This window comes from Trachypithecus francoisi, unplaced genomic scaffold (genome assembly GCF_009764315.1).
Source record: "Trachypithecus francoisi isolate TF-2019V2 unplaced genomic scaffold, Tfra_2.0 Lachesis_group2, whole genome shotgun sequence".
Lineage (NCBI taxonomy): Eukaryota > Metazoa > Chordata > Mammalia > Primates > Cercopithecidae > Trachypithecus > Trachypithecus francoisi.
The window spans coordinates 113105874-113130696 of record NW_022681465.1 but is presented as its reverse complement, the minus strand read 5'-3'; the positions used below and the strand labels follow the sequence as shown (position 1 = coordinate 113130696).

The following is a 24823-nucleotide window of genomic DNA, read 5'->3' as shown; positions in this document are numbered from 1 at the left end:
TGATCTGACAGTTTAATCTTAGCACCATTTTTGTTAGGATTGGCATACCCTTTTTTTCCCAGTTCCATTTATCTCACTACACTTAAGAAAAATCTATATTTACATATGTAAATTGTGAACAATGTTGATAAAAATAAATTACACCACATATTCATACCAGTTGTGCAACCAAATTGATGTTTCCTTTCTAAAGCAAAAATGGGTTAAACTCTGTTATCTCCAAACCTACTTCTAAACACATCACACACTACCACCACAAACGGCAGAGATGATATCACAATGAAAACAATGCTAGCAAATACAATTATAAAGCATGATGAATTTCGCACATTTAGGTTTGCTAAAATAAGCTTTAAAATTGTTGAACGAAAAACAAATGCCCCCAACATTATCCCCTACCCTCCAACCTCCTATTATTACTCTATTGCCATAACCACTGGTGGTAGTTTCTAGGGTATCTTTAAAACTCTCAGAATTCGGCCGGGCGCGGTGGCTCAAGCCTGTAATCCCAGCACTTTGGGAGGCTGAGACGGGCGGATCACGAGGTCAGGAGATCGAGACCATCCTGGCGAACACGGTGAAACCCCGTCTCTACTAAAAATACAAAAACTAGCCGGGCGAGGCGGCGGGCGCCTGTAGTCCCAGCTACTCGGGAGGCTGAGGCAGGAGAATGGCATAAACCCGGGAGGCGGAGCTTGCAGTGAGCTGAGATCCGGCCACTGCACTCCAGTCCGGGCGACAGAGCGAGACTCCGCCTCAAAAAAAAAATAAATAAATAAAAATAAAAATAAAAATAAAAATAAAAAAAATAAAAAAAACTCTCAGAATTCTTGTGTATATATGTATCTACATACATGGAAACGTATGTGCCTTTTAAATTGGAAACCATAATTGGGTTCATCATAGACATAGTGTTCTTTAACCTCCTCTTTTTATAACCCCTACCTAACTAACACTGTTAGCTGGGCTACCTGTTCCTCTCTGTACATACAGATTTAACTTACTCTTTTTTTACTACGGTGAAACACACATAACATTAAACATATCATCCTAACCATTTTTAAGTGTACAGTTCAGTAATGTTAAGTATATTCATATTGTTGTGCAACAGATTTCTATAACTTTTTCATTATGCAGCAGTGAAACGCTATACCCACTAAACACTAGTTCTCCCTCCCACCTCCGCTGGGCCCTAGGGAACCACCTTTTTACTTTCTATGATTTTGACTACTTTAGACACTTCATATGAGTGGAATCATATAGTATATGTCCTTTTGTGACTTTTATTATATACTTTTATTTCACTTAGCATAATGTCCTTGAGGTGCACCCACGTTGTAGTATGTGACAAGTTTTCCTTCTTTATTAAGGCTGTATAATATTCCATTGTTAATTTCATTCTTTTTAATGGCAACATGATATTTCATTGTATGAAAGGCTAGTAACTTTTTATTTTAAATTAGTCTTCATTATCAGTGTTTAAGATGGTCCAAGTTTACTTCTGATACAATAGAAGAATTGCTAGACCCAAGAACATATGATTCAAAGAGATTATGACGAAATAAATTCTCCATAAGTGAACGAACACAAATCCAGAAGAGTAGGTTTTTCTTTCACCTTTCTTTTCAACTTTGCCAATGAAAACTCTCTCATTTTTAATTGTAATTTTTGTGTTGTTTTGTTTTTAAGACAGTGTCTTGCTCTGTGGCCCAGGCTGGAGTGCAGTGGCATGATCTTGGCTCACTACAACCTCTGCCTCTTGGGTTCAAGCAATTCTCGTGCCTCAGCCTCCTGATTAGCTGGGATTACAGGCATGAGCCACCGTGCCTGGCTGAATTGTAGTTCTTAAATTATAAGTAAGACTGAGCATTTTCTCACGTTTGTTGGCATTTGCATTTTTTCCTAAATGATCCGTAACCTTTTAAATTTTTCTGTTATGTGTCCTTTCTGTTGATTTATAAGAACACTGTGCAAATTAAGGCAAGTGGATCTCTCTTCTACGAATCACTGTGTGTCATTTTTCTTTCTTTCTTTAATTTGGTTTATGGATCTTGTGTCTAGAAAAACCTTGGCCATTTTAGATTATTTTAAAAGGTCACCCATCTTTTCTCAATACTTTTAATGGACTCCTTTTTAACTCATTTTATCATGGTTAAATATTGGATCTACACATTACTTATTTTAATGGAAAGGGTGTGGAGCAAACTTCAAAGAAAGCTTACTGACAACTTACAATTTGGATATCAGTATCCCAAGGAAGAGTGACTGTTCTCCCCAGTCACTGTTACTCCCCAGTAACTACAACATCTAACATTTATGAACTCAAACTGTGGGCCAGTCACTGTTCCAAGTGCAAAATCCTATAAAGGAGATCCTAGGGATTACCCCATTTTACAGATGTACGAATTAAACAACAGACAGATGAAGTAACTGATCAAGGCCACACCACCAGTAAATGGCTGAGAACATATTGGAACTCAGGTTTCCCATCACTTAGAACTGGCTCTTAACTTCTCTGCTACACCGCCTCCGAACTATCTGAAAAGAAAAGCCTAAAAAATCCACATCAAAAATATGTTTAAATTAATTCTCAGTAGAAAGCAGGTTTGTCCTTTTCCTCCCATCAAATACTTCGCGTAGCTTAAGTACTACATCTTTTTTTTCCTTGAAACTGATTCTCGCTGTGTCGTCCAGGCTGGAGTGCAGTGGCATCTTGGCTCACTGCAACCGCCACCTCCCGAGTTCAAGCGATTCTCCTGTGTCAGTCTCCCGAGTAGCTGGGATTACAGGTGCACGCCACCACGCCCGGCTAACTTTTGTATTTTCAGTAGAGGCAGGGGTTTCACCATGTTGCCCAGGTCGGTCTCAAACTCCTGACCTCAGGTGATCCACCCGCCTCAGCCTCTCAAAGTGCTGGGATTACAGGCATGAGCCACCGCACGTGGTCCAGTGTTTTTCTTTTCTTTTCTTTCTTTCTTTTTTTTTTTGAGACGAGGTCTTGCTCTGTTGCCCAGGCTGGAGTGCAATGGCGCATTGTCAGTTCGCTGCAACCTCCGCCTCCCGGATTCAAGCGATTCTCCTGCTTCGGCCTCTCGCCATCATGACGGGCTTTTTTGTATTTTTGTAGAGATGGGGTTTCACCCTGTTGGCCAGGCCGGTCTGGAATTCCTGACCTCAGGTGATTCACCCGCCTCGGCCTCCCAAAGTGCTGGGATTAAAGGTGTGTGCCACTGTCCCTGGTCCTGGTGTTTCTTTTCTGGGCAGTATCACTGCGTGCCCCAAGGGCCAGGTGCAGGGGTAGTGTTTTCACAAAGACTGGTGGGTGCTATCGGCATCTGGGGGTAACTTAAATATCAGCTATGCACAGGACTCCCTAATTGTTTTACAAACATGAAAAAGGAGAATGAAACACTAAGAAGAGAAGTGGAGGGCTTTCTCTCTCTCTTTTTTTTTTTTGTTCATGTCTTTTTGTCATGTCACTCAGGCTGGGTTGCAGTGGTACCATCATGGCTCACTGCAGCTTCAACTTTCCAGCCTCAGGTGATCCTCCCACCTCAGCCTCCAGAGCAGCTGGCACTACAAGTGCACGCCACCACGCCCAGCTAATGTTTGTATTTTTTTGTAGAGATGATATTTCACTATGTTGCCCAGGAAGGTCTCGAATTCTTGGGCTCAAGCAATTCATCCACCTCGGCCTCCCAAAGTATTGGGATTACAAGCAAGAGCCACCTCCTCACCAGTTGCCAGTTCTCTCTAATAATCAGAGAATACCCTCAAGCAATCCATAATGAAGGGCAAATGAAATAAGCATTTGTGTTCCTCTCAAGCACTGGGTCCAGCTATCTGCCACACCCCTCTTCCAGAAAGAAAAGAAAAAAAAAAAAGAAGAGAGTCAGCCCTGCTGGACCTCTTGCTTCCAAAAAATATGCAATCGGCCAGGCACAGTGGCTCACATCTGTCATTCCAGCACTTTGGGGAGGCCAAGGCAGGCGAATCATGAGGTCAAGAGGTCGAGATCATCCAGGCCAACATGGTGAAACCCCGTACTACTAAAAATACAAAACATTAGCTAGGCATGGTGGCGGGCGCCTGTAGTCCTAGCTTCTTGGGTGGCTGAGGCAGGAGAATCGCTTGAACCCGAGAGGCGGAGATTGCAGTGAGCAGAGGTGGCACCACTGCACTCGCCTGGCGACAGAGCGAGACTCTGTCTCAAAAAAAAAAAAAAGGAAAAAAGAAAAATTGCAATCCGTGGCAACCCTCATTCCTACCCGCCCTCTATCATAAGGAAATAATTTACAGCTTCAAGCTTTTCAAAGCCTCCAGCCAGAAGCCGCTGCTAGGCAAAATGATTTGCATAAAGTGCCTCATTTAAATGGCCTCATGCCCCTGACTCAGCAACCTGCAACTTCCACCAACTACACTAATGGTGAGATAGTACAATCTTAAAACCTGCTTTCTGTTAAACTCTATCATCCATGCTTAGTGCAGAACTTTCTGGAAAATAACTGCTTGGGGTTTAAGAGAAGGAAGGGAACAAAAAGTTTAAACTGATTTTATTACAACAAAAAACAGCATAAAAACCCAACCCGAAACCAGGCATAGTGGCTCACGCCTGTAATCTCAGCATTTGGGAGGCTGAGGCAGGTGGATTGCCTGAGATCAGGAGTTCAAGACCAGCCTGACCAACATGGCAAAACCCCATCTCTACTAAAAATACAAAAATATGCTGGGCATGGTGGCAGGCGCCTGTAATCCCACTACTTGGGAGGCTGAGGCAGGAGGATAGCTTGAACCCTGGAGGCAGAGGGGTAGAGGTTGCAGTGAACTGAGATGCTGCCACTACACTCCAGCCTGGGCGACAGAGCAAAACTCCTTCTCAAAGAACAAAAAAAACCCAATCTGAGATTCAAATAATCAAATCATAAGACTGTGTTTAAAATCCATAGCTATGAACTCTTTGTTGAACTGCTCTGCAAAGACAGCAGATTATCTTTGGGAAAAAGCCCAATATCCACTCATTCAGGCTCTCATCATTTACCACAGGCCAAGTGTGTACTGGGCACTGGGAAACAGAAACGCTAGGACAGCACAGGGGCAGTACCTGCTGTGAGCTGATTAGCTGTGTGGCCTTGGAAGATACCCTGTGCTCCGGGACCTGTTTCCTGGAAATAACTTGTTAGGTGGAAATGCCACTGCCTTGAGGATCCTTCTAGCTCCAGAATTAGACTGTGACCTCCCAGATTCTCATAACCCCATGGACAGCCCATAAGCCATCTGAGAATGGCAACGCAGGACCTGGAGCAACGGGCATTACGCCCATCAGAAACCTCAGCAGCAGCTGTGAGACTTTCTCTGGCTGGCTGCCAACCAAAGATTTCCCACAATGGTTCTAATTTCAAACTCCCCGACCATTATCCTTAAAAACTATTGGAGTGTGCTAAAAGGTCTGATATTTTGGTTTCTTAGTTAAATTTGTCATACCCAGAGGCACAATTCCCCTCTGTCAGCATGTCCCAATTTTCAGTTTATGGTTTGGGTGAATACTGGGGATCCTCTTTTTTCCATGTCAGATGGGTAATGTACCAACAACATGACAAGATTGAAGGGAGGCACATCTCACAGACAAGCATGAAAACCCAGTCATCATGCTTATGAACTACAAAAGAAATTGCATTCTTACAATCAGAAACAGAAACATCAACCCAATTGTGGTACCCTATGAGCCAGGAGCCACAGACCATGCCCACCTTCCACTCTGCCTCTTTTAACTTTATTATACAAAAATAGCTGTATCCCTCCCCAGGATATAGGCAAGTCACTGCAGCCTTGAGAGGCCAGCAGGAAGAGGAATTAAACAGAGCTCCCTAAGGGCGAAGTAGAGCTGCCTCCAAAGATAGGAAGTTCCCGCCTCTGGAGTTGTTTATTATGGTAAAAGAAATCAAGCACAACTGGGTCAGAAGAGCAGAAGACCCTTCCAGTGCCGATTTTCTGGGAGGTGGTCCAAAGGAAGTCAGTGGGGCCAGCTCCCTCCCTCAGACAGCTAACAGGAGCAAGGCTTGGTCAGCCTTCCTGAAGCTCTGCAAGTCCAAGGTTTCTGAGCTATTTATTCTATACTTACTTTGAAAACACAAAATTGCTCCAACAGGATGGATATGTTAGGAACAATTGAGCATAATAGGATGTGCATTTCTGTCTGTTGAGAAACACCAGGTAGAAAACTGCACCAAGCTGAATTGAGCTCCTTGGTAATATACAAAATACACACAGCTCAGCTCAACAAGTGTACTGAGTCACACCAAACACATTTGATGTTATAACTTTCCATCCAATTCCAGATAACCCTCCTCCTGCTGCTTCTCAACTGCTCAAAAGCCTAACTCTCCAAACCCATTTCCACAAGGTAATTTCAAGACTTTTTCAAATAAAATGCCAAATTTACCATAGTAGTTATGTATTTCTTAATCATTTAACATTTATAAAACTATAGTATCATTTTCATTCAGTTCGTTTTTTCAAATGTGTCACTGACAAAGTTTTAGAATATTGTGCCCTTAACCAAATTTTCCCTATGAGATATGTGGTTTCATTGTGTAGTTCTGCTTAATGTGGTAATTTTTAGAATGCATATGTCATGTTGTATTGTAGCAGAACTATTTCCAGGGCTCTAGTGTAGAGTATTTACAATCATTTTAAAAAATTACACTAAATGCCCAAAAGGAAAATAAATGTTTATATGATTAATTAAATCATATAATTAAGATAATAAGATAATTAAATCATAAAACCAAAAAGTGCTGGGATTATAGGCATGAGCCACTGTGCTCAGCCATGTATTTCTGTAAAGCATAAAACATTGCTTTTAAATTAGTTTTCATGTCATGTTACTTAATTCATCATTTCAAGATTAAATCAGTATCTAGTAAATTGATCTGCCTACCTAGTGATTGGTTTCCATCACTAATGATAAAAGTTTTGATGCTTCTCCCCTTTTCAAGGTGCTACATACTGTAATCCTTAGAACAACTTAAGAAATAAAAAGGCAAGGCTGGGTGCAGTGGCTCACACCTGTAATCCCAGCACTTTGGGAGGCCAAGGTGGGGTGGATCATGACGTCAGGAGATTGAGATCATCCTGGCCAACACAATGAAACCCCATCTCTACTAAAAATACAAAAATTAGCCAGGCATGGTGGCACGCACCTGTAATCCCAGCTACTCTGGAGGCTGAGGCAGGAGAACTGCTTGAACCCAGGAGTCGGAAGTTGCAGTGAGCGAAAATCACGCCACTGTACTCCAACCTGGTGACAGAGCAAGACTCCGTCTCGAAAAATAATAATACTACTAAAAAGAAATAAAAAGACACATAAAGACAATGAAAAATCTTCAATTAGCCCTCTCCTTAAAAAAAGGTAATAACAAAGAACAGAAGAGGAAATGAGGCAGGTTTCAGTTACCTAGGAGGCTGAGGCAGGAGGATCAACTGAGCCCAGGAGTTTGAGGCTGCAGTTGAGCCGAGATCACGCCACTGCACTCCAGCCTGGGTGACAGAGCGAGACTCCATCTCAAAAATAATAATAATAATAATAGTAATAGAAAAAAAGGGGAAATGAAATGGGAACTGATCAACAATTTATAGCCTTAAACTCAAACATATGAGTAATTACATTAAATATAAATGATCGAAGCATCCAATTAAAAGACAAAGATTGGCTGGGTACAATGGCTCACACATGTAATTCCAGCACTTTGGGAGGCCAAGGCAGGAGGATCACTTGGAGCCCAGGAGTTTGAGACCAGCCTGGACAACATAGTAAGACTGTGTCTCTGCAAAAAAAGAATTAAAAAAAAAAAAAAAATTCCATGCCAGGTGGTACATATCTGTAGTCCTAGCTACGTGGGAAGCTGAGGTAAGAGGATTACTTGAGCCCAGGGCATTGAAGGTACAGTGAGCTGTGATGGTATCACTGCACTCCAGCCTGGGCAATGGAACAAGATCCCATCTCAAAACAAAACAAAACAAAACAAAAAAATGAAACAACACAAAAAGACAAAGATTGTCAGATTGGATTAAAAAGGAAGAAAGACCCATTTCTATCACATTTATAAAAAGCATACTTTTAAGTATGAAGACAGATTAGTCAAAAGCCAAAAGGGTGGTATGGCTATATTAGTATCTACCAAATACTTAAAAAAAGACCCTTTTAGAAAAATAGGCCAGGCATGGTAGCTCACACCTGTAATCCTAGCACTTTGGGAGGCCAAGGTGGGCGGATCAGTTGAGGTCAGGAGTTCGAGACCAGCCTAGTCAGCATGGAGAAACCCCATCTTTACTAAAAGTACAAAAATTAGGCCGGGCGCAGTAGCTCATGCCTATAATCCCAGCACTTTGGGAGGCCGAGGTGGGCAGATCATGAGGTCTAGAGTTTCAGACCAGCCTGGCCAATATGATGAAAGCTTGTCTCTACTAAAAATACAAAAATTGGCCAGGTGTGGTGGCATGCACCTGTAGTTCCAGCTACTCGGGAGTCTGAGGCAGGACTGAACCCAGGAGTCTGAACCCAGGAGACAGAGGTTGCAATGAGCTGAGATCTCACCACTGCACTCCAACCTGGGCAACAGAGTGACATTCCATCTCAAAAAAATATATAAAATTCAAAAAGTAACTGGGCGTGGTGGCACATGCCTGTAATCCCAGCTACTTCAGAGGCTGAGACATGAGAATTGCTTCAACTCGGGAGACAGCGGTTGCAGTAAGACAGGTTGCAGTAAGACAAGATCGGGCCACTGCACTCCAGCCTGAGTGACAGAGCAAGACTGCATCTCAAAATGTTACACATTGTTACATTTCTTCCCTGCTACACAAACCTCTAGTTTTAGCAAGTCAGGGAGATGGATTTGACACCAAGCTCCTATCTCCCTGGCTGCAGCACCCGATTAAAGCCTTCTTCCTTGGCAATCCTTGTCCATCTCAGTCATTGGCTTTTTGTGTGCTGAGCAGCAGGACCTAGACAGAACCCCGGTCTTTAGGCAACATTCTTAAGTTCAAAAGTGGGTGGCCCCTTCATTCTTGCTCCTTTAGTTCTACAATTAGTTTTTAAACATACCTAATTCCCTGTAGTAAACCCTTTTTTAAAAATACCTAGAGCAATCTTGGCTTCCTACACTGAACGCTGACACACTGCATCACCACTTTACAGATAAAAAAAAGACTCTTATGTATAACATCTGATTTGTATTCCTTCAACAATCACTAATATTGTTAAAGGGGATTTTATCTCTTTAACAACATTAGGGAGACAAGACAGGAATTTCCCCTACTTAACAAGAAAAATTAAGAACTAGGAACAGTAGTGAGCTCCCCAAAACTGGAGTGATTCAAACATAGAAGCACACTGAAGAGGGGTATTAAAATGGACATCTGAGCTTCAGATGGGTCATTAAAAACAGATGCCTTTTAAGGTATCTTCCAAGAGTTTCTGTGGTTCCATGACCTGCCTCAAAAATCAAGCAAGGCTGGGCATGGTGGCTCACGCCTGTAATTCTAACACTTTGAGAGGCCAAGGCAGGAGGATTGCTTGAACCCAGGAGTTTGGGACCAGCCTGGGCAACATAGTGAGAGCTTGTCTCTACTAAAATTAATTAATTAATTAATCAAGCAAGCAGCAAAACCTGGATCTCACCAGAACTAGACTTGCTTCTCCAGAATTGTTCAAAGAATTGAATCCCAGTTGACGAGATTCCACAAACTTTGATAGTAAAAGAAGGTGGGGGAGAGCACAGAAAGTGGGGGATTTCTTTGAAGAAAAAAGGGGATGGAGGGCTACCCTTGGACTCGATGTTGGCAGAACTTAAAGAATAAACTTCAGCATCCTGCAATTTGGGGGCAGGAAGCTATTTCCTACTACCATCCTTTAAGGGTCAGCCCAGACCTCTTTAGGCTCTTAATCTGCACCTCCTTTTATCTTAAAAGATAATAACCTCCCCCCCCTGGCTTCAGTCCCTCAGCTCCCCAGCATTTCTCTACCTTTTGCTGCCTGGAACTGAGACTGCCAAAACCCCCAAGCACTTTTTTTTTTTTTTTTTTAGATGGAGTCTTGTTCTGTCACCCAGGCTGGAGTGCAATGGCGTGATCTTGGCTCACTGCAACATCTGCCTCTCAAGTTCAAGCGATTCTCCTGCCTCAGCCTCCCGAGTAGCTGGGATTACAGATGCCTGCCACCTGGCCCAGCTAATTTTTGTATTTTTAGTAGAGACGGGGTTTCACCATGTTGGCCAGGCTGATCTCAAACTCCTGACCTCAAGTGATCTGCTGCCTCGGCCCCCCAAAGTGCTGGGATTGCAGGCATGAGCCATCACACCCAGCCTTACTTTTTTTTTTTGAAACATGGTCTTGGCGGGGAACAGTAGCTCACGCCTGTAATCTCAGCACTTTGGGAGGCTGAGGTGGGTTGATCACGAGGTCAGGAGTTTGAGATCAGCCTGACCAACATGGAGAAACCTCATCTCTACTAGAAAATACAAAAATTAGCTGGGCCTGGTGGCATGTACCTGTAATCCCAGCTTTTTGGGAGGCTGAGGCAGGAGAATCACTTAAACTCGGAAGGCAGAGGTTGCAGTGAGCCAAGATCGCGCCACTGCACTCCAGCCTGGGTGACAGAGCAAGACTCTGTCTCAAAAAAACAAAAACAAACAAAAAAAGAAACATAGTCTCGTTCTGCCACCCAGGCTGAAATGTAGTAGATCAAAACTCACCCAGTCTCAACCTCCTGGACTCAAGCAATCCTCCTACCTCAGCCTCCGGATAAGCCAGCACTCTTAAAAATCCACAGGCACTGATCTTTGACCTTCCTCTCTCACTTGACTTCTTCTGACCAGGCCAGTAGCTCCACACCTGTCCCCACCCTCCAGGCAGGCTCTACCTTCACTTAATTTCCTTTCTTTCCCTGTTGGCTACAGGGAATGTCTGCCTTTTAAATTGGAGATGTTTCTCAAGGTTCCAAGGTTGGGCTTTCCTTCTCATACTACAGCTGTTTTTTCCTGAAGTCAGATTTCCTTGAGGAGCTGAGAAATGATGGGGACTTTCTTCTTGGAAAAGTTTCAGGACATAAACAACACAACTGTGTGGGCAACTGCAGGATTGCATGGAACCCTAGAGCCCATTCAGGAAGGAGGACCTCCTCATGCTCCCCTGTGTGGGCTCATCCACTTCTGGGGGCAAATGTCCCTGCCAAGGGACCCCCAGCTTCTTCCCCTTTTCCAAAAGATAAAAGGCGCAAAGTTGAGCAAACAACCCTCAATCCAGTCTGTCCCAGGCACAGTCTCACACAGCTAGCAAATTCAGCATCTATTCATAGGTCACTCCCAAGCACAAGCAGGGCTAGCTACAGCCTCTGAACTTTATTACTCTAGGCACCCAGTGAATATTTATTTATTATTATTATTATTATTGAGACAGAGTCTCACTCTGTTGCCCAGGCTGGAATGCAATGGCATGATCTCAGCTCACTGCAACCTCAGCCTCCCACGTTCAAGCGATTCTCGTGCCTCAGCCTCCTGAGTAGCTGGGATTACAGGCACGTAGCTACCATGCCCGGCTAATTTTTGTATTTTTAGTAGAGACGGGGCTTCACCATGTTGGCCAGGCTGGTCTCCAACTCCTGACCTCAGGTGATCCACCCACCTCAGCCCCAAAAAGTGCTGGGATTACAGGTGTGAGCTACCACACCTGGTCCCAGTGAATATTTATCAATTGACATTTTACTTCAGGGATTGTAAGCTCTTAAAAAAAAAAAAAAAAAAAAAAGGAGTAACAGCTAACTAAATAAGTCCAACAAAGTCCTAGAGTCCTCAGGGATAAGGCTAGCAAAGCTAAAGAAAAATTACCACTATAGAATCCTATTGGAGCAAACAGTGTCATTACTATGGAAACAAAATACTGCCATTGTTTCTGAGAATGGCAATGGAGGAGATCAATGAGGATGGAATCAAGAACAAAAGACTGAATTCCTCCCTAGTTCGGGTGAACCACACTCACCAAGGATCAAAGCATTAGGAAATCAGCCCTCCATTAAATTGCTGAGACATAATGTGAGCACAAAAAAACAAAACAAAACAAAACGGAAAAGGCATTCCACAAAGACCTCATGAATTTTGTTTCAAAATGCACTTAGCCAGTTTATAAAAATGATACTTAAACAGAAGTCTGATTTTCCCATCTCCTCCAGTTATCTTTTCATAAATAAGATTTAAGAGGTCATGCATGTGTTTTTCTCACTTTTGTTTTGACTAGACACTTTTCATGAGGGAGTAAAAATGCTGTCTAATCACTATATACTGTAACCTTACTTCAAAAATCCACAAATTGTTTCAAAATTTACTCTCTGATAAAAACGCATTAAGTTTTTCCACAACAGCTGCTTTCCTTAAACATCAGCAATTTTAATCTCACAAGGCAAACTACGGAAGAAAAGCCAAAAGTAAAATCCTGCTTCCTTTTAAAATTCAAACAGATGTTCTGTGTAATCACACAACTCACTATTTGAATTTCCTACTGCCCTATACTGACTCTCTGATTAAGTTCTAAAATGTTTTGAAATATCATTAATATATAAACTAGAAGAATATGAAGATATTCTCACTGGAAATGTTTTAAAATACATTTTAAGCACGGATGCAAAGGTTTACTGTGGACTACCTGAGATGCCTAAGATTTGGGAACAATCACAGTGGTTTAGATTGGTAACTTGATTGCTACTACTCTCAGGATCCAATCATAACCCTAAATTCAACTGAAAACAGCAATATGTAAAATTCACTAACAATGCGGCTTGACTCAGAACACTAAGAGAACACTGGGTCTTTATAATTAGGCAGGTATGACCATTTAAAATACTAAAAAGAGCTTGGTCAAAGAATTACATCCAATGGCTAGTTCTGTAGACATATCGGCTTATACGAAGACTTCCTTTTTAACATCAAGTTATCATAGATGATCTAGCCACACATTGCTCTGAAATAAAAGTAGACAATGCCATAATTACTGCACTGCCCTTTCTGAGGCTCTAACTGATGATTACATTAAAACACCTGGAAAACTGGAAAAGTAAAGCTTCCATGTCTCATAGTCACTCCCAGATACTGAGTATCTGTGGGAAACCTACAGCCTCTATTTATACAGAAAACCAGGGCGGGAAGCAAGCAATGGGGAAGGGGGTGTTACCTTTTATTTAATTAGCACAGAGAGATGAGTCAGAGGCTGCCTTCCACGCCTACAGACTGTCCTCTCCTCAACGGTGCCTACAAAATCAGACTTGCTGCAGCCCAAAGCTATTTGTCAGCTTGCCAGGTCAGCTACAGAGCTGCCCAAGAAAACACATTTGAATGAGCAACCGTCAAGCGAACTCTCCAACTAAGAGTGCAAACTTCACTCTCCATACTGTTCAAGGTTAAGTGACGGAGGATTATCTGACAACTTGAACTTAGCTACACTACACAAAGACACCTCAAGCCACACTTCCTGTATCAGATCACCAGTGAGCTATTTAGAGTAGTCCCTCCTTACCAGAGGAGGGTGTGTTCCAAGATCCCCAGGGGATGCCTGAAACTCTGGATAGTACCCAACCCCATATACACTGTGTTTTTTCCTGTATATACATACCTATGATAGTTCTGTTGTTGTTGAGACAGGTTCTTGCTCTGTCACCCAGGTTGGAGTGCAGTGGCACAACCATGCTCACTGCAGCCTCAACCTCCCTGGGCTCAGGTGATCCTCCCACCTCAGCCTCCCAAGTAGCTGGGACTACAGGCACACACACCACCATGCCCTGGCTAATTTTTGTGTGTTTTGTAGAGACAGGGTTTATCCATGTTGCCCAGGCTGGTCTCTTAACTCCTGGGCTCAAGTGATCCACCCACCTCAGCTTCTAAAAGTGCTGGGATTATAGGCATGAGCCACCTTGCCTGGTCTTATGATAAAGTTTAATTTCTAAATTAGGCACAGTAAGAGATTAAAAACAGTAACAAATAATAAAATCAAACACTTATGATACTATGCCAGCATCACTACTCTTGCGCTTTGGGGCCTCTAAGTCAAATAAGGGTGACTTGAATGACTTGAACACGACTGCAATTCTGCGACAGTGGATGTGACACCCGAGATGGCTCCTAAGTGACTAAGGGGTGAGGAGCATAGGTAGACAGCTAGACAGCATGGATATGCTGGCCAGAAGGGATTCACATCCCGGTGAGATGGAGTGAGATTTCATCACGTTATTCAGAACAGGGCATAATTTAAACTTGTGAATTATTTCTGGAACTTTCCACTTAATATTTTCATACCCCAATAGACCTCAGGTAACTGAAACCACAGAAAGCAAAACAGCAGGTCAAGGGGGACTACCGCATTTAGCCAACGTCAACCAAAACATCACCTTGACAGAACAATTATAGGGCATTTTACTGCATTTTGCCCACATCTTTATAAAGATGAATAGGAAAATAAAAGTGCCAGTGCTAGTGATAAGAAACACAGGTCTCAATGTTAATGCAGTGGAAGCAAGGATGGCCACCATCATACAGCAGGGAAACAGTGACTCAATCACCATTTGGACTGTGAAATTGTAAAAAGAAAAGGTCAAAGTTAAAGAAAATGTTGAAAATGACAGAAATATATTGTCAATGTTGCCAACCGACAGAGATGAAATTAGGGATTTTTTTTTCATTACTTTTGGCCTTTTGGGAATAGAAACACACCCAAACCTCTTAACGCAAAAACTCATTAAGTGACTTTCACACATTCAATGTTAACACCTCTAAAGAAACCATCAAGTTTGAAGGTAGAAGACCATCTACATATGAATGTAAGCCCCGAAAACATTAACAGCTACAAATAAGTGGTGGGTGCATGTTAAAAAACTTTCTCAGTCACCCCATAATTCTGCAAAAAGAGTGAGATCAGGCCGGGCGCGGTGGCTCAAGCCTGTAATCCCAGCACTTTGGGAGGCCGAGGCGGGCGGATCACGAGGTCAGGAGATCGAGACCCTCCTGGCGAACACGGTGAAACCCCGTCTCTACTAAAAATACAAAAAACTAGCCGGGCGTGGTGGCGGGCGCCTGTAGTCCCAGCTACTCGGAGGCTGAGGCGGGAGAATGGCGGGAACCCGGGAGGCGGAGCTTGCAGTGAGCCGAGATCGCGCCACTGCACTCCAGCCTGGGCGGCAGAGCCAGACTCCGTCTCAAAAAAAAAAAAAAAAAAAGAGTGAGATCAAATACAACACTTCCAACATAATCCCAACTTTGCAAAGTAAAATTATAAATAATGGCCAGGCGCGGTGGCTCACGCCTGTAATACCATCACCTTGGGAGGCTGAGGCGGGCAGATCACCTGGGGTCAGGAGTTCAAGACCAGCCTAGCCAACATGGTGAACCCCATCTCTACTAAAAACACAAAATTAGCTGGGTGTGGTGGCGGGCACCTGTAATCCCAGCTGCTCGGGAGGCTGAGGCAGGAGAACTGCTTGAACCTGGGAGGCAGAGGTAGCAGTGAGCCAAGATCAAGCCATTGCACTCCAGCTTCGGCAACAAGAGCAAAAACTCCATCTCAAAAATAAATAAATAAATATATATATATATATTAAATATAAGTAACTGAATATAAAGCATCAAAATGTTGTTCTCTCTGGGTAATGATATGTGTGATTTCCCTCTGTTTCACAAATACTTCCCACATTGTTCAAAACAGTATCATCATGGAAAGAATGAATTTTTGTAACTGGATCCCTTCCAGTGGAAGCACCATGTAATATAAATGAGGACCTAACATCTCCAATCACTATAAACAAAGAGCAATAAGGAACAAGAGTTTTGTAACCAAAAGAGCTCAACAGGGGGTTCAGCTAGGTCACAGTAAGAGCTCTGCCTATGAGAAGACAGGAAACATCCTTGCAGTAGCCAGGATTTAATTTCAACAAATCGGATGACCCAGTACTAAGTGGTGCAATCAAGTCTACGAAGCACAAATTCTGTGAGGACTCTCAAAACAAGAGAAGGATCATTACTGAGGAAACATTAATTGAGCGGGGACCTCAAAGTAGAGATCTGGGTTTTACAGTGAAGAAGGAAGGACATTTTGGGGGAAACATCATCATTATTATTATTATTTTTTTGAGACAGAGTCTCACTGTCTTGCCCAAGCTGGAGTACAGTGCCCTGATCTTGGCTCACGGCAACTTCCGCCTCCCAGGTTCAAGTGATTCTCCTGCCTCAGCCATCTGAGTAGCTGGAATTATAGGCATATGCCACCACGCCAGGTTAATTTTTGTATTTTTAGTAGAGACAGGGTTTCACCATATTGGCCAGGCTGGTCTCAAATTCCGCCCGCCTCGGCCTCCCAAAGTGCTGGGATTATAGGCTTGAGCCACCGTGCCCGGCCTGGAATCATCATTATTGTATGTGGTATGTCATTTATTTTTTAAATAAGTCTTCATGGACTCTGTGTATGTGGGTGTGTGTTTTAAGCTGCATTCTAGGGGCATCAGTTGCCCTGCTAAGACGTATTCCAGCAAACATTTAATCAAAGGCCACACTGCTGGCAGACACAGCTGGCCTAATTGCATTTACACCGACCAACCCTTTGTAACTTTTCGCTTTCCTGACTGTTGAGCCACTGCTCACTCCCCTCCTTACTCCCTTATGCTCACTTTAAAGGGCCCAGTCACCTCGGCACAAAACTGAATGGAGCTCAGTTCTTTCCCCTACAGTCAATAGTTACTGAATAAAACATGTTTTTACTGCTTTAACTAATGTCTGGCTTTGTTTATCTTTGACAATGGATAGTCCCTGGTGGCATTCAAGGCTTTGTTAATTAACATAACAGACATTAGAAATGAGTTTTACTAGCCTGGGCAGCAACGCCAGACCCATCTCTACAAAATTTAAAAACTGGCCAGGCATGGTAGAACACACCTGTAGTCCCAGCTGCTTAGGAAGCTGAAGTGGAAAGATGGCTTGACCCCAGGAGTTGGAGGCTGCAGTGAGCTATGACTGAACCACCGCACTCCCGCATGGGCAACAGCCACATCCCATCTTTACATACATACATACATACGTACGTACATACATACGTACATACATGCACACATACATACATACATGCATACATACATACATACATGCATACATACACACATAAATGGGTTTTCATTGAGGAAAATCTTGGTGATCTAGAAATAGGATCTGGCTGGAAATACTGGGCCTAGGCATTCCTGCTTTGCATAAACTGGCTATAAAGATAGAGTGAATAGGGCCGGGTGCAGTGGCTCATGCCTGTAATCCCAGCACTTTGGGAGGCAGAGGCGGGCGGATCACCTGAAGTCAGGAGTTCCAGACCAGCCTGGCCAACACGACAAAACCCCATCTCTACCGAAAATGCAAAAATTAGCCAGGTGTGGTGGCAGGCGTCTCTAATCCCAGCTACTCAGGAGGCTGAGGCAGGAGAATCACTTGAACCCGGGAGGCAGAGGTTGCACTGAGCCAAGACTGTGCCACTGCACTCCACCCTGGGTGACAGAGTGAGACACTGTCTCAAAAAAAAAAAAAAGACGGAGTGAATCTTTACTCAGAATGGCAACCATGGGCTTGATCCTCCTGGTGCAATAATCTTGGCTGCCCACCAACCAGAAGTTAGCTGAGTCCTGCCTACTAGAATGTTGGCGCATCTGCCTCAGGTGAACTTTTCAGGCAAGAAGCCTATGACAGCACCAACAAGGTCAAAGAGCTGGAACGTCAGGAAGTCTTAGAACAGGCTGCATCACTGTTCTGTACGTATGCCACTGTCTGTATGTGTGACAGAATTTGGTCTGTGACTTTGGTCTTTATGACCTGAATTAGGCATGAGGGAGAAGTTAAACCTCATCCAACCATTAACCACTGGCAGCCAACAATATCTACCAAAACGGCCTAATAGCAGGGTATTCAAAACTGCATTGGGTCCATCTGGAGCAATTATTATTTATTCATATAGGAATAATAAGGAATAGCAGTCTGGTACAAAAGTCACCGAACTCAAGTCAGATGGGCCAGTATGCAAGGCCTGGCTCTACCATCAGTCAGTTGGTAACATCAGTTCACTTATTTCTCTATACTTTAGGTGACTCACCTGTAAAAGGAGTCCAAGCAGGGGTTTTGTGAGGAATTAATGAATTATAATGTATGTAAAAACAAAGCACATACTGTGGGCTGAAATAAATTTCAGCATTATTATTGTCATACATGCCTATACTTGCCTGCAGTAAGCCCTCCCAATCCCTATTGCCAAACTGCCTTGGAAAGGTTGTCTAGATTTTCCAAGCACATACCTCACTTCCGCTCTGACAGAGCGCAGTCATTTTCTTTTTTCTTTTTTTTTTTTTTAGACAGCGTCTCACTCTGTTGATCAGGCTAGGGTGCAGTGGCTCAATATTAGCTCACTGCAACCTGCACCTTCCGCGTTCAAGTGATTCTGGTGCCCCAGCCTCCCAAGTAGCTGGGACTACAGGTCGTGTACCATCATGCCTGGCTAATTTTTGTTTTAGTAGAGACGGGGGTTTCGTCATGTTGCCCACGCTGGTCTCGAACTCCTGGTCTCAAGCGATCCACCCGCCCAGCCTCCCGAAGTGCTGGGATGATAGGCAGGGGCCACCACGCCCAGCCAGCACTGTCATTTTTTTGTAGCTAACTTCCCCCACACTCCCACCTCCACATAGCCCTTAAGTTAAAGGAGAACAAGGAAGCCCTGTGTTCATTACCTTGTCCCTAGGGGCCTAGCACAGAACTTTGAACCCATAAAGTGTTGAGTGACCACTCCCCTGTAATCTCTACCTTCTTAGCATCCATTAGCCAACACCCTAAGCAAAATCTAAGTGAATATCAGAGTAGATACAAAAAAAAATAAGATGATCTGGATATTATCCTGATGCAGATGGGTAATGGCCACTAGTAAGTTAAGATTTGGGGGGTTCCTCACACTCTGCCAAATCGTATATTACAGACTTTACACTTATCATCACATGTAATTTTCACAATAACCCTAAGAAGTACCCATTCAACAGTTGAGGTACAGTTAGGTAATAGAGGGTAACTCATCCAGTCACACCAGTCCTCACTGTCCAGATTTCCAAGTTGAAACCCAGGCCTGAGTCCAAAGCCCAGGCTCTTTTATGGGTTACATATTATTCATGATGGTCCTCAGTTAAAGAAAGTCGTCAAAATGTCTCTCTCCGACCTCAAACTTCTCCCGACTTAAATACCTAATTGGTGACTTGCCATTTCCATTAAATTTATAATAGGCATCCCTAATGTGACAAAGCCAAGAAACTTGGGTTTTCCTCACCAAATGTCCTCTTCCTAACAGCCTCCTACTTCACCTCAGTAATGCTATTATTATCTACCCAGTGGCTCAGGCCAGAAACCGAGTCTGTCTCATTCCCATATCCCACTTCTAATCCTTGCTCAAACCCAGTTCTACCTCTGAAATATACCCAAAGCCAACAATGTCCCACTGTACTCACTCCTACAGTCATAGCCTAAATTAAGGTACCACGCTCTCTCCTCCTGGGACTACAGCAACAGCAGATTGCCAGGATTCGCGCTCCATCAGGAAAGGATTTTTGTTCACTACTGAAGCCTAGAACACTGCTTGCCCCTAAGAGGCAAATATCCACTTGGGTTTTCCTCACCAAATGCTGCATGACCAGCTCGAACTGCTTTCCTCACCTCTACTCTAGCCCCCGTTACAGTCCAGACTGCACAGCACCCCAAGTATCTTCTAAGTGCAAATCAAACCACAGCTCTCCCCTGCTCAAAATGCTCCCACAGCCTCTCACTGCAACCAGAATTAAATCCAAAGTCCAAAGGCAGCTGACAGGCTCTGGCCATTTCTGGTCCTGCTCTTCTCTCTGACCTCATCTAAGACACCCCAGCCACCCTAGACTCCCTTGCCTCTTCTCACTGAGCAGTCTCAACTCCACAGGCATCTTCTCAGACTCTCTCAGCAACCCTCCTCAAGGCTGCTTACCACAGGCCTTCTGACAGGACCAGTATCACATTCATCGTTTCATTGTTTACATGTTTATGAATGATCTCCCCTGCCCAGACAGGCCATTGAGGGCAGAGATGCTTGTCTGACTTATTACTATATAGCCGGCTCCTGGCACAAGGTAGGTGCCCAAACAAACAAAAGAACTGGTAACTTCTGAAGGTGCTGTGAGGTTTTGTTTGCTTTCTTTTTTTTTTTTTTTTTTTTCTTTGAGATGGAATTTTGCTCTTTTTGCTCTTGTTGCCCAGGCTAGAGTGCAATGGCATGATCTTGGCTCACTGAAACCTCTGCCTCCCGGGTTCCAGCAATTTTCCTGCCTCAGCGAGTAGCTGGGATTACAGGCATGCATCATCACAACCGGCTAATTTTGTGTTTTTAGAGAGACGGGGTTTCTCCATGTTGGTCAGGCTGGTCTTGAACTCCCAACCTCAGGTGATCCGACCACCTTGGCCTCCCAAAGTGCTGGGATTACAGGCATGAGCCACTGCGCCTGGCCTGTTTGCTTTTCTTTTAACTTCCTACTGCCCCATCCACAGGAAATCAGTGTGATCACTATCACACTGCACTGAGGCCCACCACAGTGATGCTTCCAGCAGGCCTGGGAAAACAGGGGTTAACTTTGATTTGGTTCTTTCCAAAGTCCTAAGAGGGGAGACTTTAGAAACCTGCCAAAACATCAATAGTAAAATAATTCTTTTACAAAGCCCATTTGAATACTGGTAATTACAGAGCCCTAAATTGGGCACTTGGGAATGACAGAAAGAGCCTCAAGGGGACTTCAAGGGACCAGGACAGATGCCCCTTAAGAGCTATAATATAATTACTACGTAATAAAAAGTGTTGCATCATATTGGAGAGAAATATTTCAAAACGAGAATAAAAGATTTGCAGAGTTTTCTGAAAACAGTCTTTGCTGGTCCACCTTGTTCTCAAATACCTGGTAAGGTGGGGACCATTCTCATTCTTTTTCTCTCTCTCCCTGCCTGGCTCAGGGAAAAAAATCATTTCATCTCAGTAGTCAAAAGCCTCAATTTCCTCAACTCTGAAAAGACCAGCTTTAATGCATGCCAAGCACAGTATTAGACCTCAAAAACCAAGACAGCTCCACGTGGCCACTCCAAACAGGACAGATAATCTGCCAATATAATCGCCGGTTACAGAAACCCACAGTTTAACCCCTGCATCACTTACAGCTGGCCTCGACTGTGGAAAGGCTGAGTGTCAGCAAGAACACCCCAAACCTGGATGCTCCCCAGAGTCTGATTCGTTCGTGAAAACTACCTCCATTAAAACTCTGTACCGAAACGCTGATAATCTACATATACAGAGAGAAAGGAGCTCCACATCCAGGAGACGCGCCTACTTCGTTTTTTCTAACTCTGCAGGAAGGAGTGATACCAGCATTACAGGACTAAGACGTACTAATTCTACACTGATGCAGTAAGTTGTAGGAGACATAATGTTTTAAGATATCATAGGTTTAAACAGGCGAGAGTTAAAAAACAGGTTAGAGCAAGTTTATTTGCAAAGAGAGACAGGAAGGCTCGAGCCCTACGCAGGCAGTCGTGCTAGTATCGAGCCAGGGTTGGGTCGGGAAATTCAGGAAGCAGGGCTGAGTTTTCCCTTCGCCCAGACCTGCGCCCGGTAGTTTGGAAGTCAGGCTTCCAGACATTTTCAAAGGTACAGAACCCACGCTCGACTTCGAGATGCCAAGCGCAACCTGCTTGGGTTGTTTGACCCGAGTTTTATTCAGGGCATAGCAAAGGAGACGTTGCTTAAACCCACTTTTCTTCCTGATTCATACGACAGGCAGAGTGGAGAGGGCTACGGAGCTCGGCGCTATTCACCAGTGCCGGGTGCAGGAGGCGACCAGTCCCTGGAGCAGTCGGGATCCTCCGCCCGAGCCCTGCACGCCCCGCCCCACGCGGAGTCCCGGAGGCCGGAGGGGAAGACCCCAGGGTAGCCTCTTGGGCTTCCCCCTACCCCTTCCCGCCCGCCCAGGGCACAGGATTTCCCGGACGGCTGAGTGCCGCAGGGCCAGCCCGAGCGACCCACCCGAGCCCTACGTTCGGCAGCGGAGCTGGGAACGCACCCAGGCAGGTCCTCGACGCCTGGTCTCCTGGCCCGGTTCTCCGATCTGACAACCCCCGCGCTGCACCGGGTCTCGCTCACCTGGCCTGCACAGCACTGAGCTGACATCGCGGCGGCTAACGCTGAGGGAGCGCTCGCTGGCTCCCCGCGCCGCACCGGCTGTCCTGGCTGCCTCGCGCCTCGAGCGCTTGGCTCAGCTGCAGCTCACAACTTGCACGCAGATCAGCCGCGGCCAAGCGCCTAGGCGCGGAGGCCTGGGTAAAAACAACCGCGGCCAAGCCCCGCCCCGCCGCCGGACCCGCCTCACCCGCCCCCAGCCCCGCCCCGCGCCCGCCCCTTCCCGGGCGCCCGGCGGCGAAGCAGGCTCGCCCGGGGCTCGCACTTCCGCTGGCGTCAGGCGGGTGGGCTGCCGCGATCACTTCCCGGTTGGGGCGCCGAGCTCCGGAGTCGGCCGCCAGCCTTCAGGCCCCACGTTGCGGGTCTGGTGCGCGGTCTGGCCGCGCTCGGGCCCTCGCCAAGGAAGGCGCAGCGCCCCTCCGCCTTCAGATCCGGAGAAAGAGCTTGTTGCTGACTCTAAAAGGTTGGAGCCTTAGTAAGCGATTCCTGTCTGTCCTGCACAGACCAGACCGCCGCGTGCCAACTGGGACAGCCCACCCACGAGATCCTTGTTCGTGAAATCCCTTTCCCTCCCTCATCTGCCAAGAAAACTTTCAACTTTTGGGCTCTGCGCTCCGCCCAAGCTTCCTCGAATCCCTGGGCCCTTGACTGTTCTGCCCTGATTCTGCCCTGACGGCACTTTGTGAGAGATCCATTGAGAGCCCTTTCCGTGCTTCCCTAAATAGTGGTACGTTTTCCACCCTCTCCTCCCGCGCTGTCCCAAGGACTCATTTTATGTCCCTGCTTCCTCACTAAAAAGAGGGCCCAATAATTGCTTGTTCCGTACAGAAGGGAGTGACACCGTCTCTAGGTTTTCTCCCACTCAGATCTGCTGTCCTCACAGCCACCTCCCCAAGAGGAACGAAAGTATTTTTTTTTTCTTTCTGAGACGGAGCTTCACTGTGTCACCCAGGCTGGAGTGCAGTGACGCGATCTCGGCTCACTGCAACCTCTGCTTCCCGGGTTCAAGCAATTCTGCCCCAGCCTCCCGAGTAGCTGGGATTACAGGCACCCGCCACCACGCCCGTCTAATTTTTTTGTGTATTTACTAGAGATGGGGGGGGGTTCACCATGTTGGCAAGGCTGGTCTCGAGCTCCTGACCTCAGGTGATCTGCCTGCTTCGGCCTCCCAAAGTGCTGGGATTACTGGCGTGAGCCACCCCGCCCTGCCAGAATGAAGATATTTCTGTTAATGCGATTTTTGTGCCAATCCCTTTGCTCTTTCAAATAAACATCACCGTACCCATTTTAGCAGTGAGGCAACTGAAGCCCAGACAGGTTAAATAACTTGCCCAAAGCCTCCCAGCAAAGTAGAAGCAGCAAAACTGGGCCTGGAATCCACTCGTCTAATCCCCTGGCACATGACGCAAGGCTTGACCTTAGATGGACTCGTTTCCAGACAGAGCTTTGGCGAAGGAGTGTCTTGGGCAGCTTAGAAGTAGAAGAGGAAAGGTGAATGGGAACCAGGCCTTGGGTTATGAGCTGCGCAGGGTTTTCCAGCATCTCAGATGGAGGCGTTTAGAGGAAGAGATATAATGGAGCAGGTCCTACTCAGAGCCACGAAAAGGAATGAGGACAGTTGGCTCTAACTCAAAACAAAAATAGGGTAAACCCAATCAGTCAAGCGCAGCAACCTGCTCCGTGGCGTTCTGACTCATCAGAAGCTGAGGTTCTCACCAGGACTTTCTAATGAGCTTCGCAGTTTGCTATAGCCGCGGTCACTTCACTTCAGCCTTACTCCTGGCCTGGGGAAACGGGCTGGGCCCCTAGTAGCTCGGGGTGGGAAGAAGGGTGGAGAGGAAGGAGGGGCGAAAAGGGAAGGTGCGAAATCTACAAATGTTCGAGCCAGCTGGAACTCCGATTCCTCTTTGCCTTTTACGGAAATTGACTGCAATCGGAACTCGAGGACCTTTCGCAAGAGACCATTGGGTTAGGGGACAGAGCTGGTAATAGAATCCAGGGCTCCCAACTCTGAATCCTGTGCTCTTTTTGCTGCTGAGGCTCAGGCCACAACACCCCAAATTATGACTGTAGAATACCAAAATATGCTATCCCAAAATACACTTCTTTGGCACATTTCAAGCTGGTTATTCTGAGAAACTGCAGACGCGGGAGTAGTTCTGAAAAGCTGTCCTTTTGTAAAGCAAATTTACATCTATAAAGGAAGTCCACATAGTAAATCTGTGTCAGGAAGGCAGCTGCTCAGAGACAACTTTTGTTACCTGAGAGACTATCTGCGTAACAAGGGAATTTTTTTTTTTTTTAAGACAGAGTCTTGCCCCATCGCCCAGGCTGGAGTGCATTGGCATGATCCCAGCTCACTGCAACCTCTGCCTCCCGGGTTCAAGCGATTATCCTGCCTCAGCCTCTGCAGTAGCTGGGATTACAGGCGCACGCCACCACGCCTGGCTAATTTTTGTGTTTTTAGTAGAGACGGGGTTTCACCATGTTGGTCAGGCTGGTCTTGAACTCCTGACCTTGTGATCTGCCTGCCTCAGCCTCTCAA

The 24823-nt window shown here is 45.3% G+C and overlaps 1 protein-coding gene and 1 non-coding gene across 3 annotated transcripts in view; both read right to left on the bottom strand.

The window, feature by feature from the left end:
- The window catches only part of SERINC5 (serine incorporator 5), a 120133-nt gene extending 97687 nt beyond the window's left edge, over nucleotides 1-22446 (bottom strand). The window contains exon 1 of one of the 2 annotated variants that reach the window (XM_033180161.1): nucleotides 22243-22446. In XM_033180161.1, the coding sequence (XP_033036052.1) occupies nucleotides 22243-22269 (27 nt within the window). In that variant the 5' untranslated portion in view covers nucleotides 22270-22446. Of the gene's footprint in view, nucleotides 1-22162; nucleotides 22187-22242 lie in introns of those variants that run through there. The other variant, XM_033180162.1, reaches the window with a different exon arrangement.
- On the bottom strand, nucleotides 5565-5668 carry LOC117066279. The gene has a single exon (XR_004430257.1). It is a non-coding gene; the product is annotated as a small nucleolar RNA U13 (small nucleolar RNA).
- Nucleotides 22447-24823: the final 2377 nt, after the last annotated feature.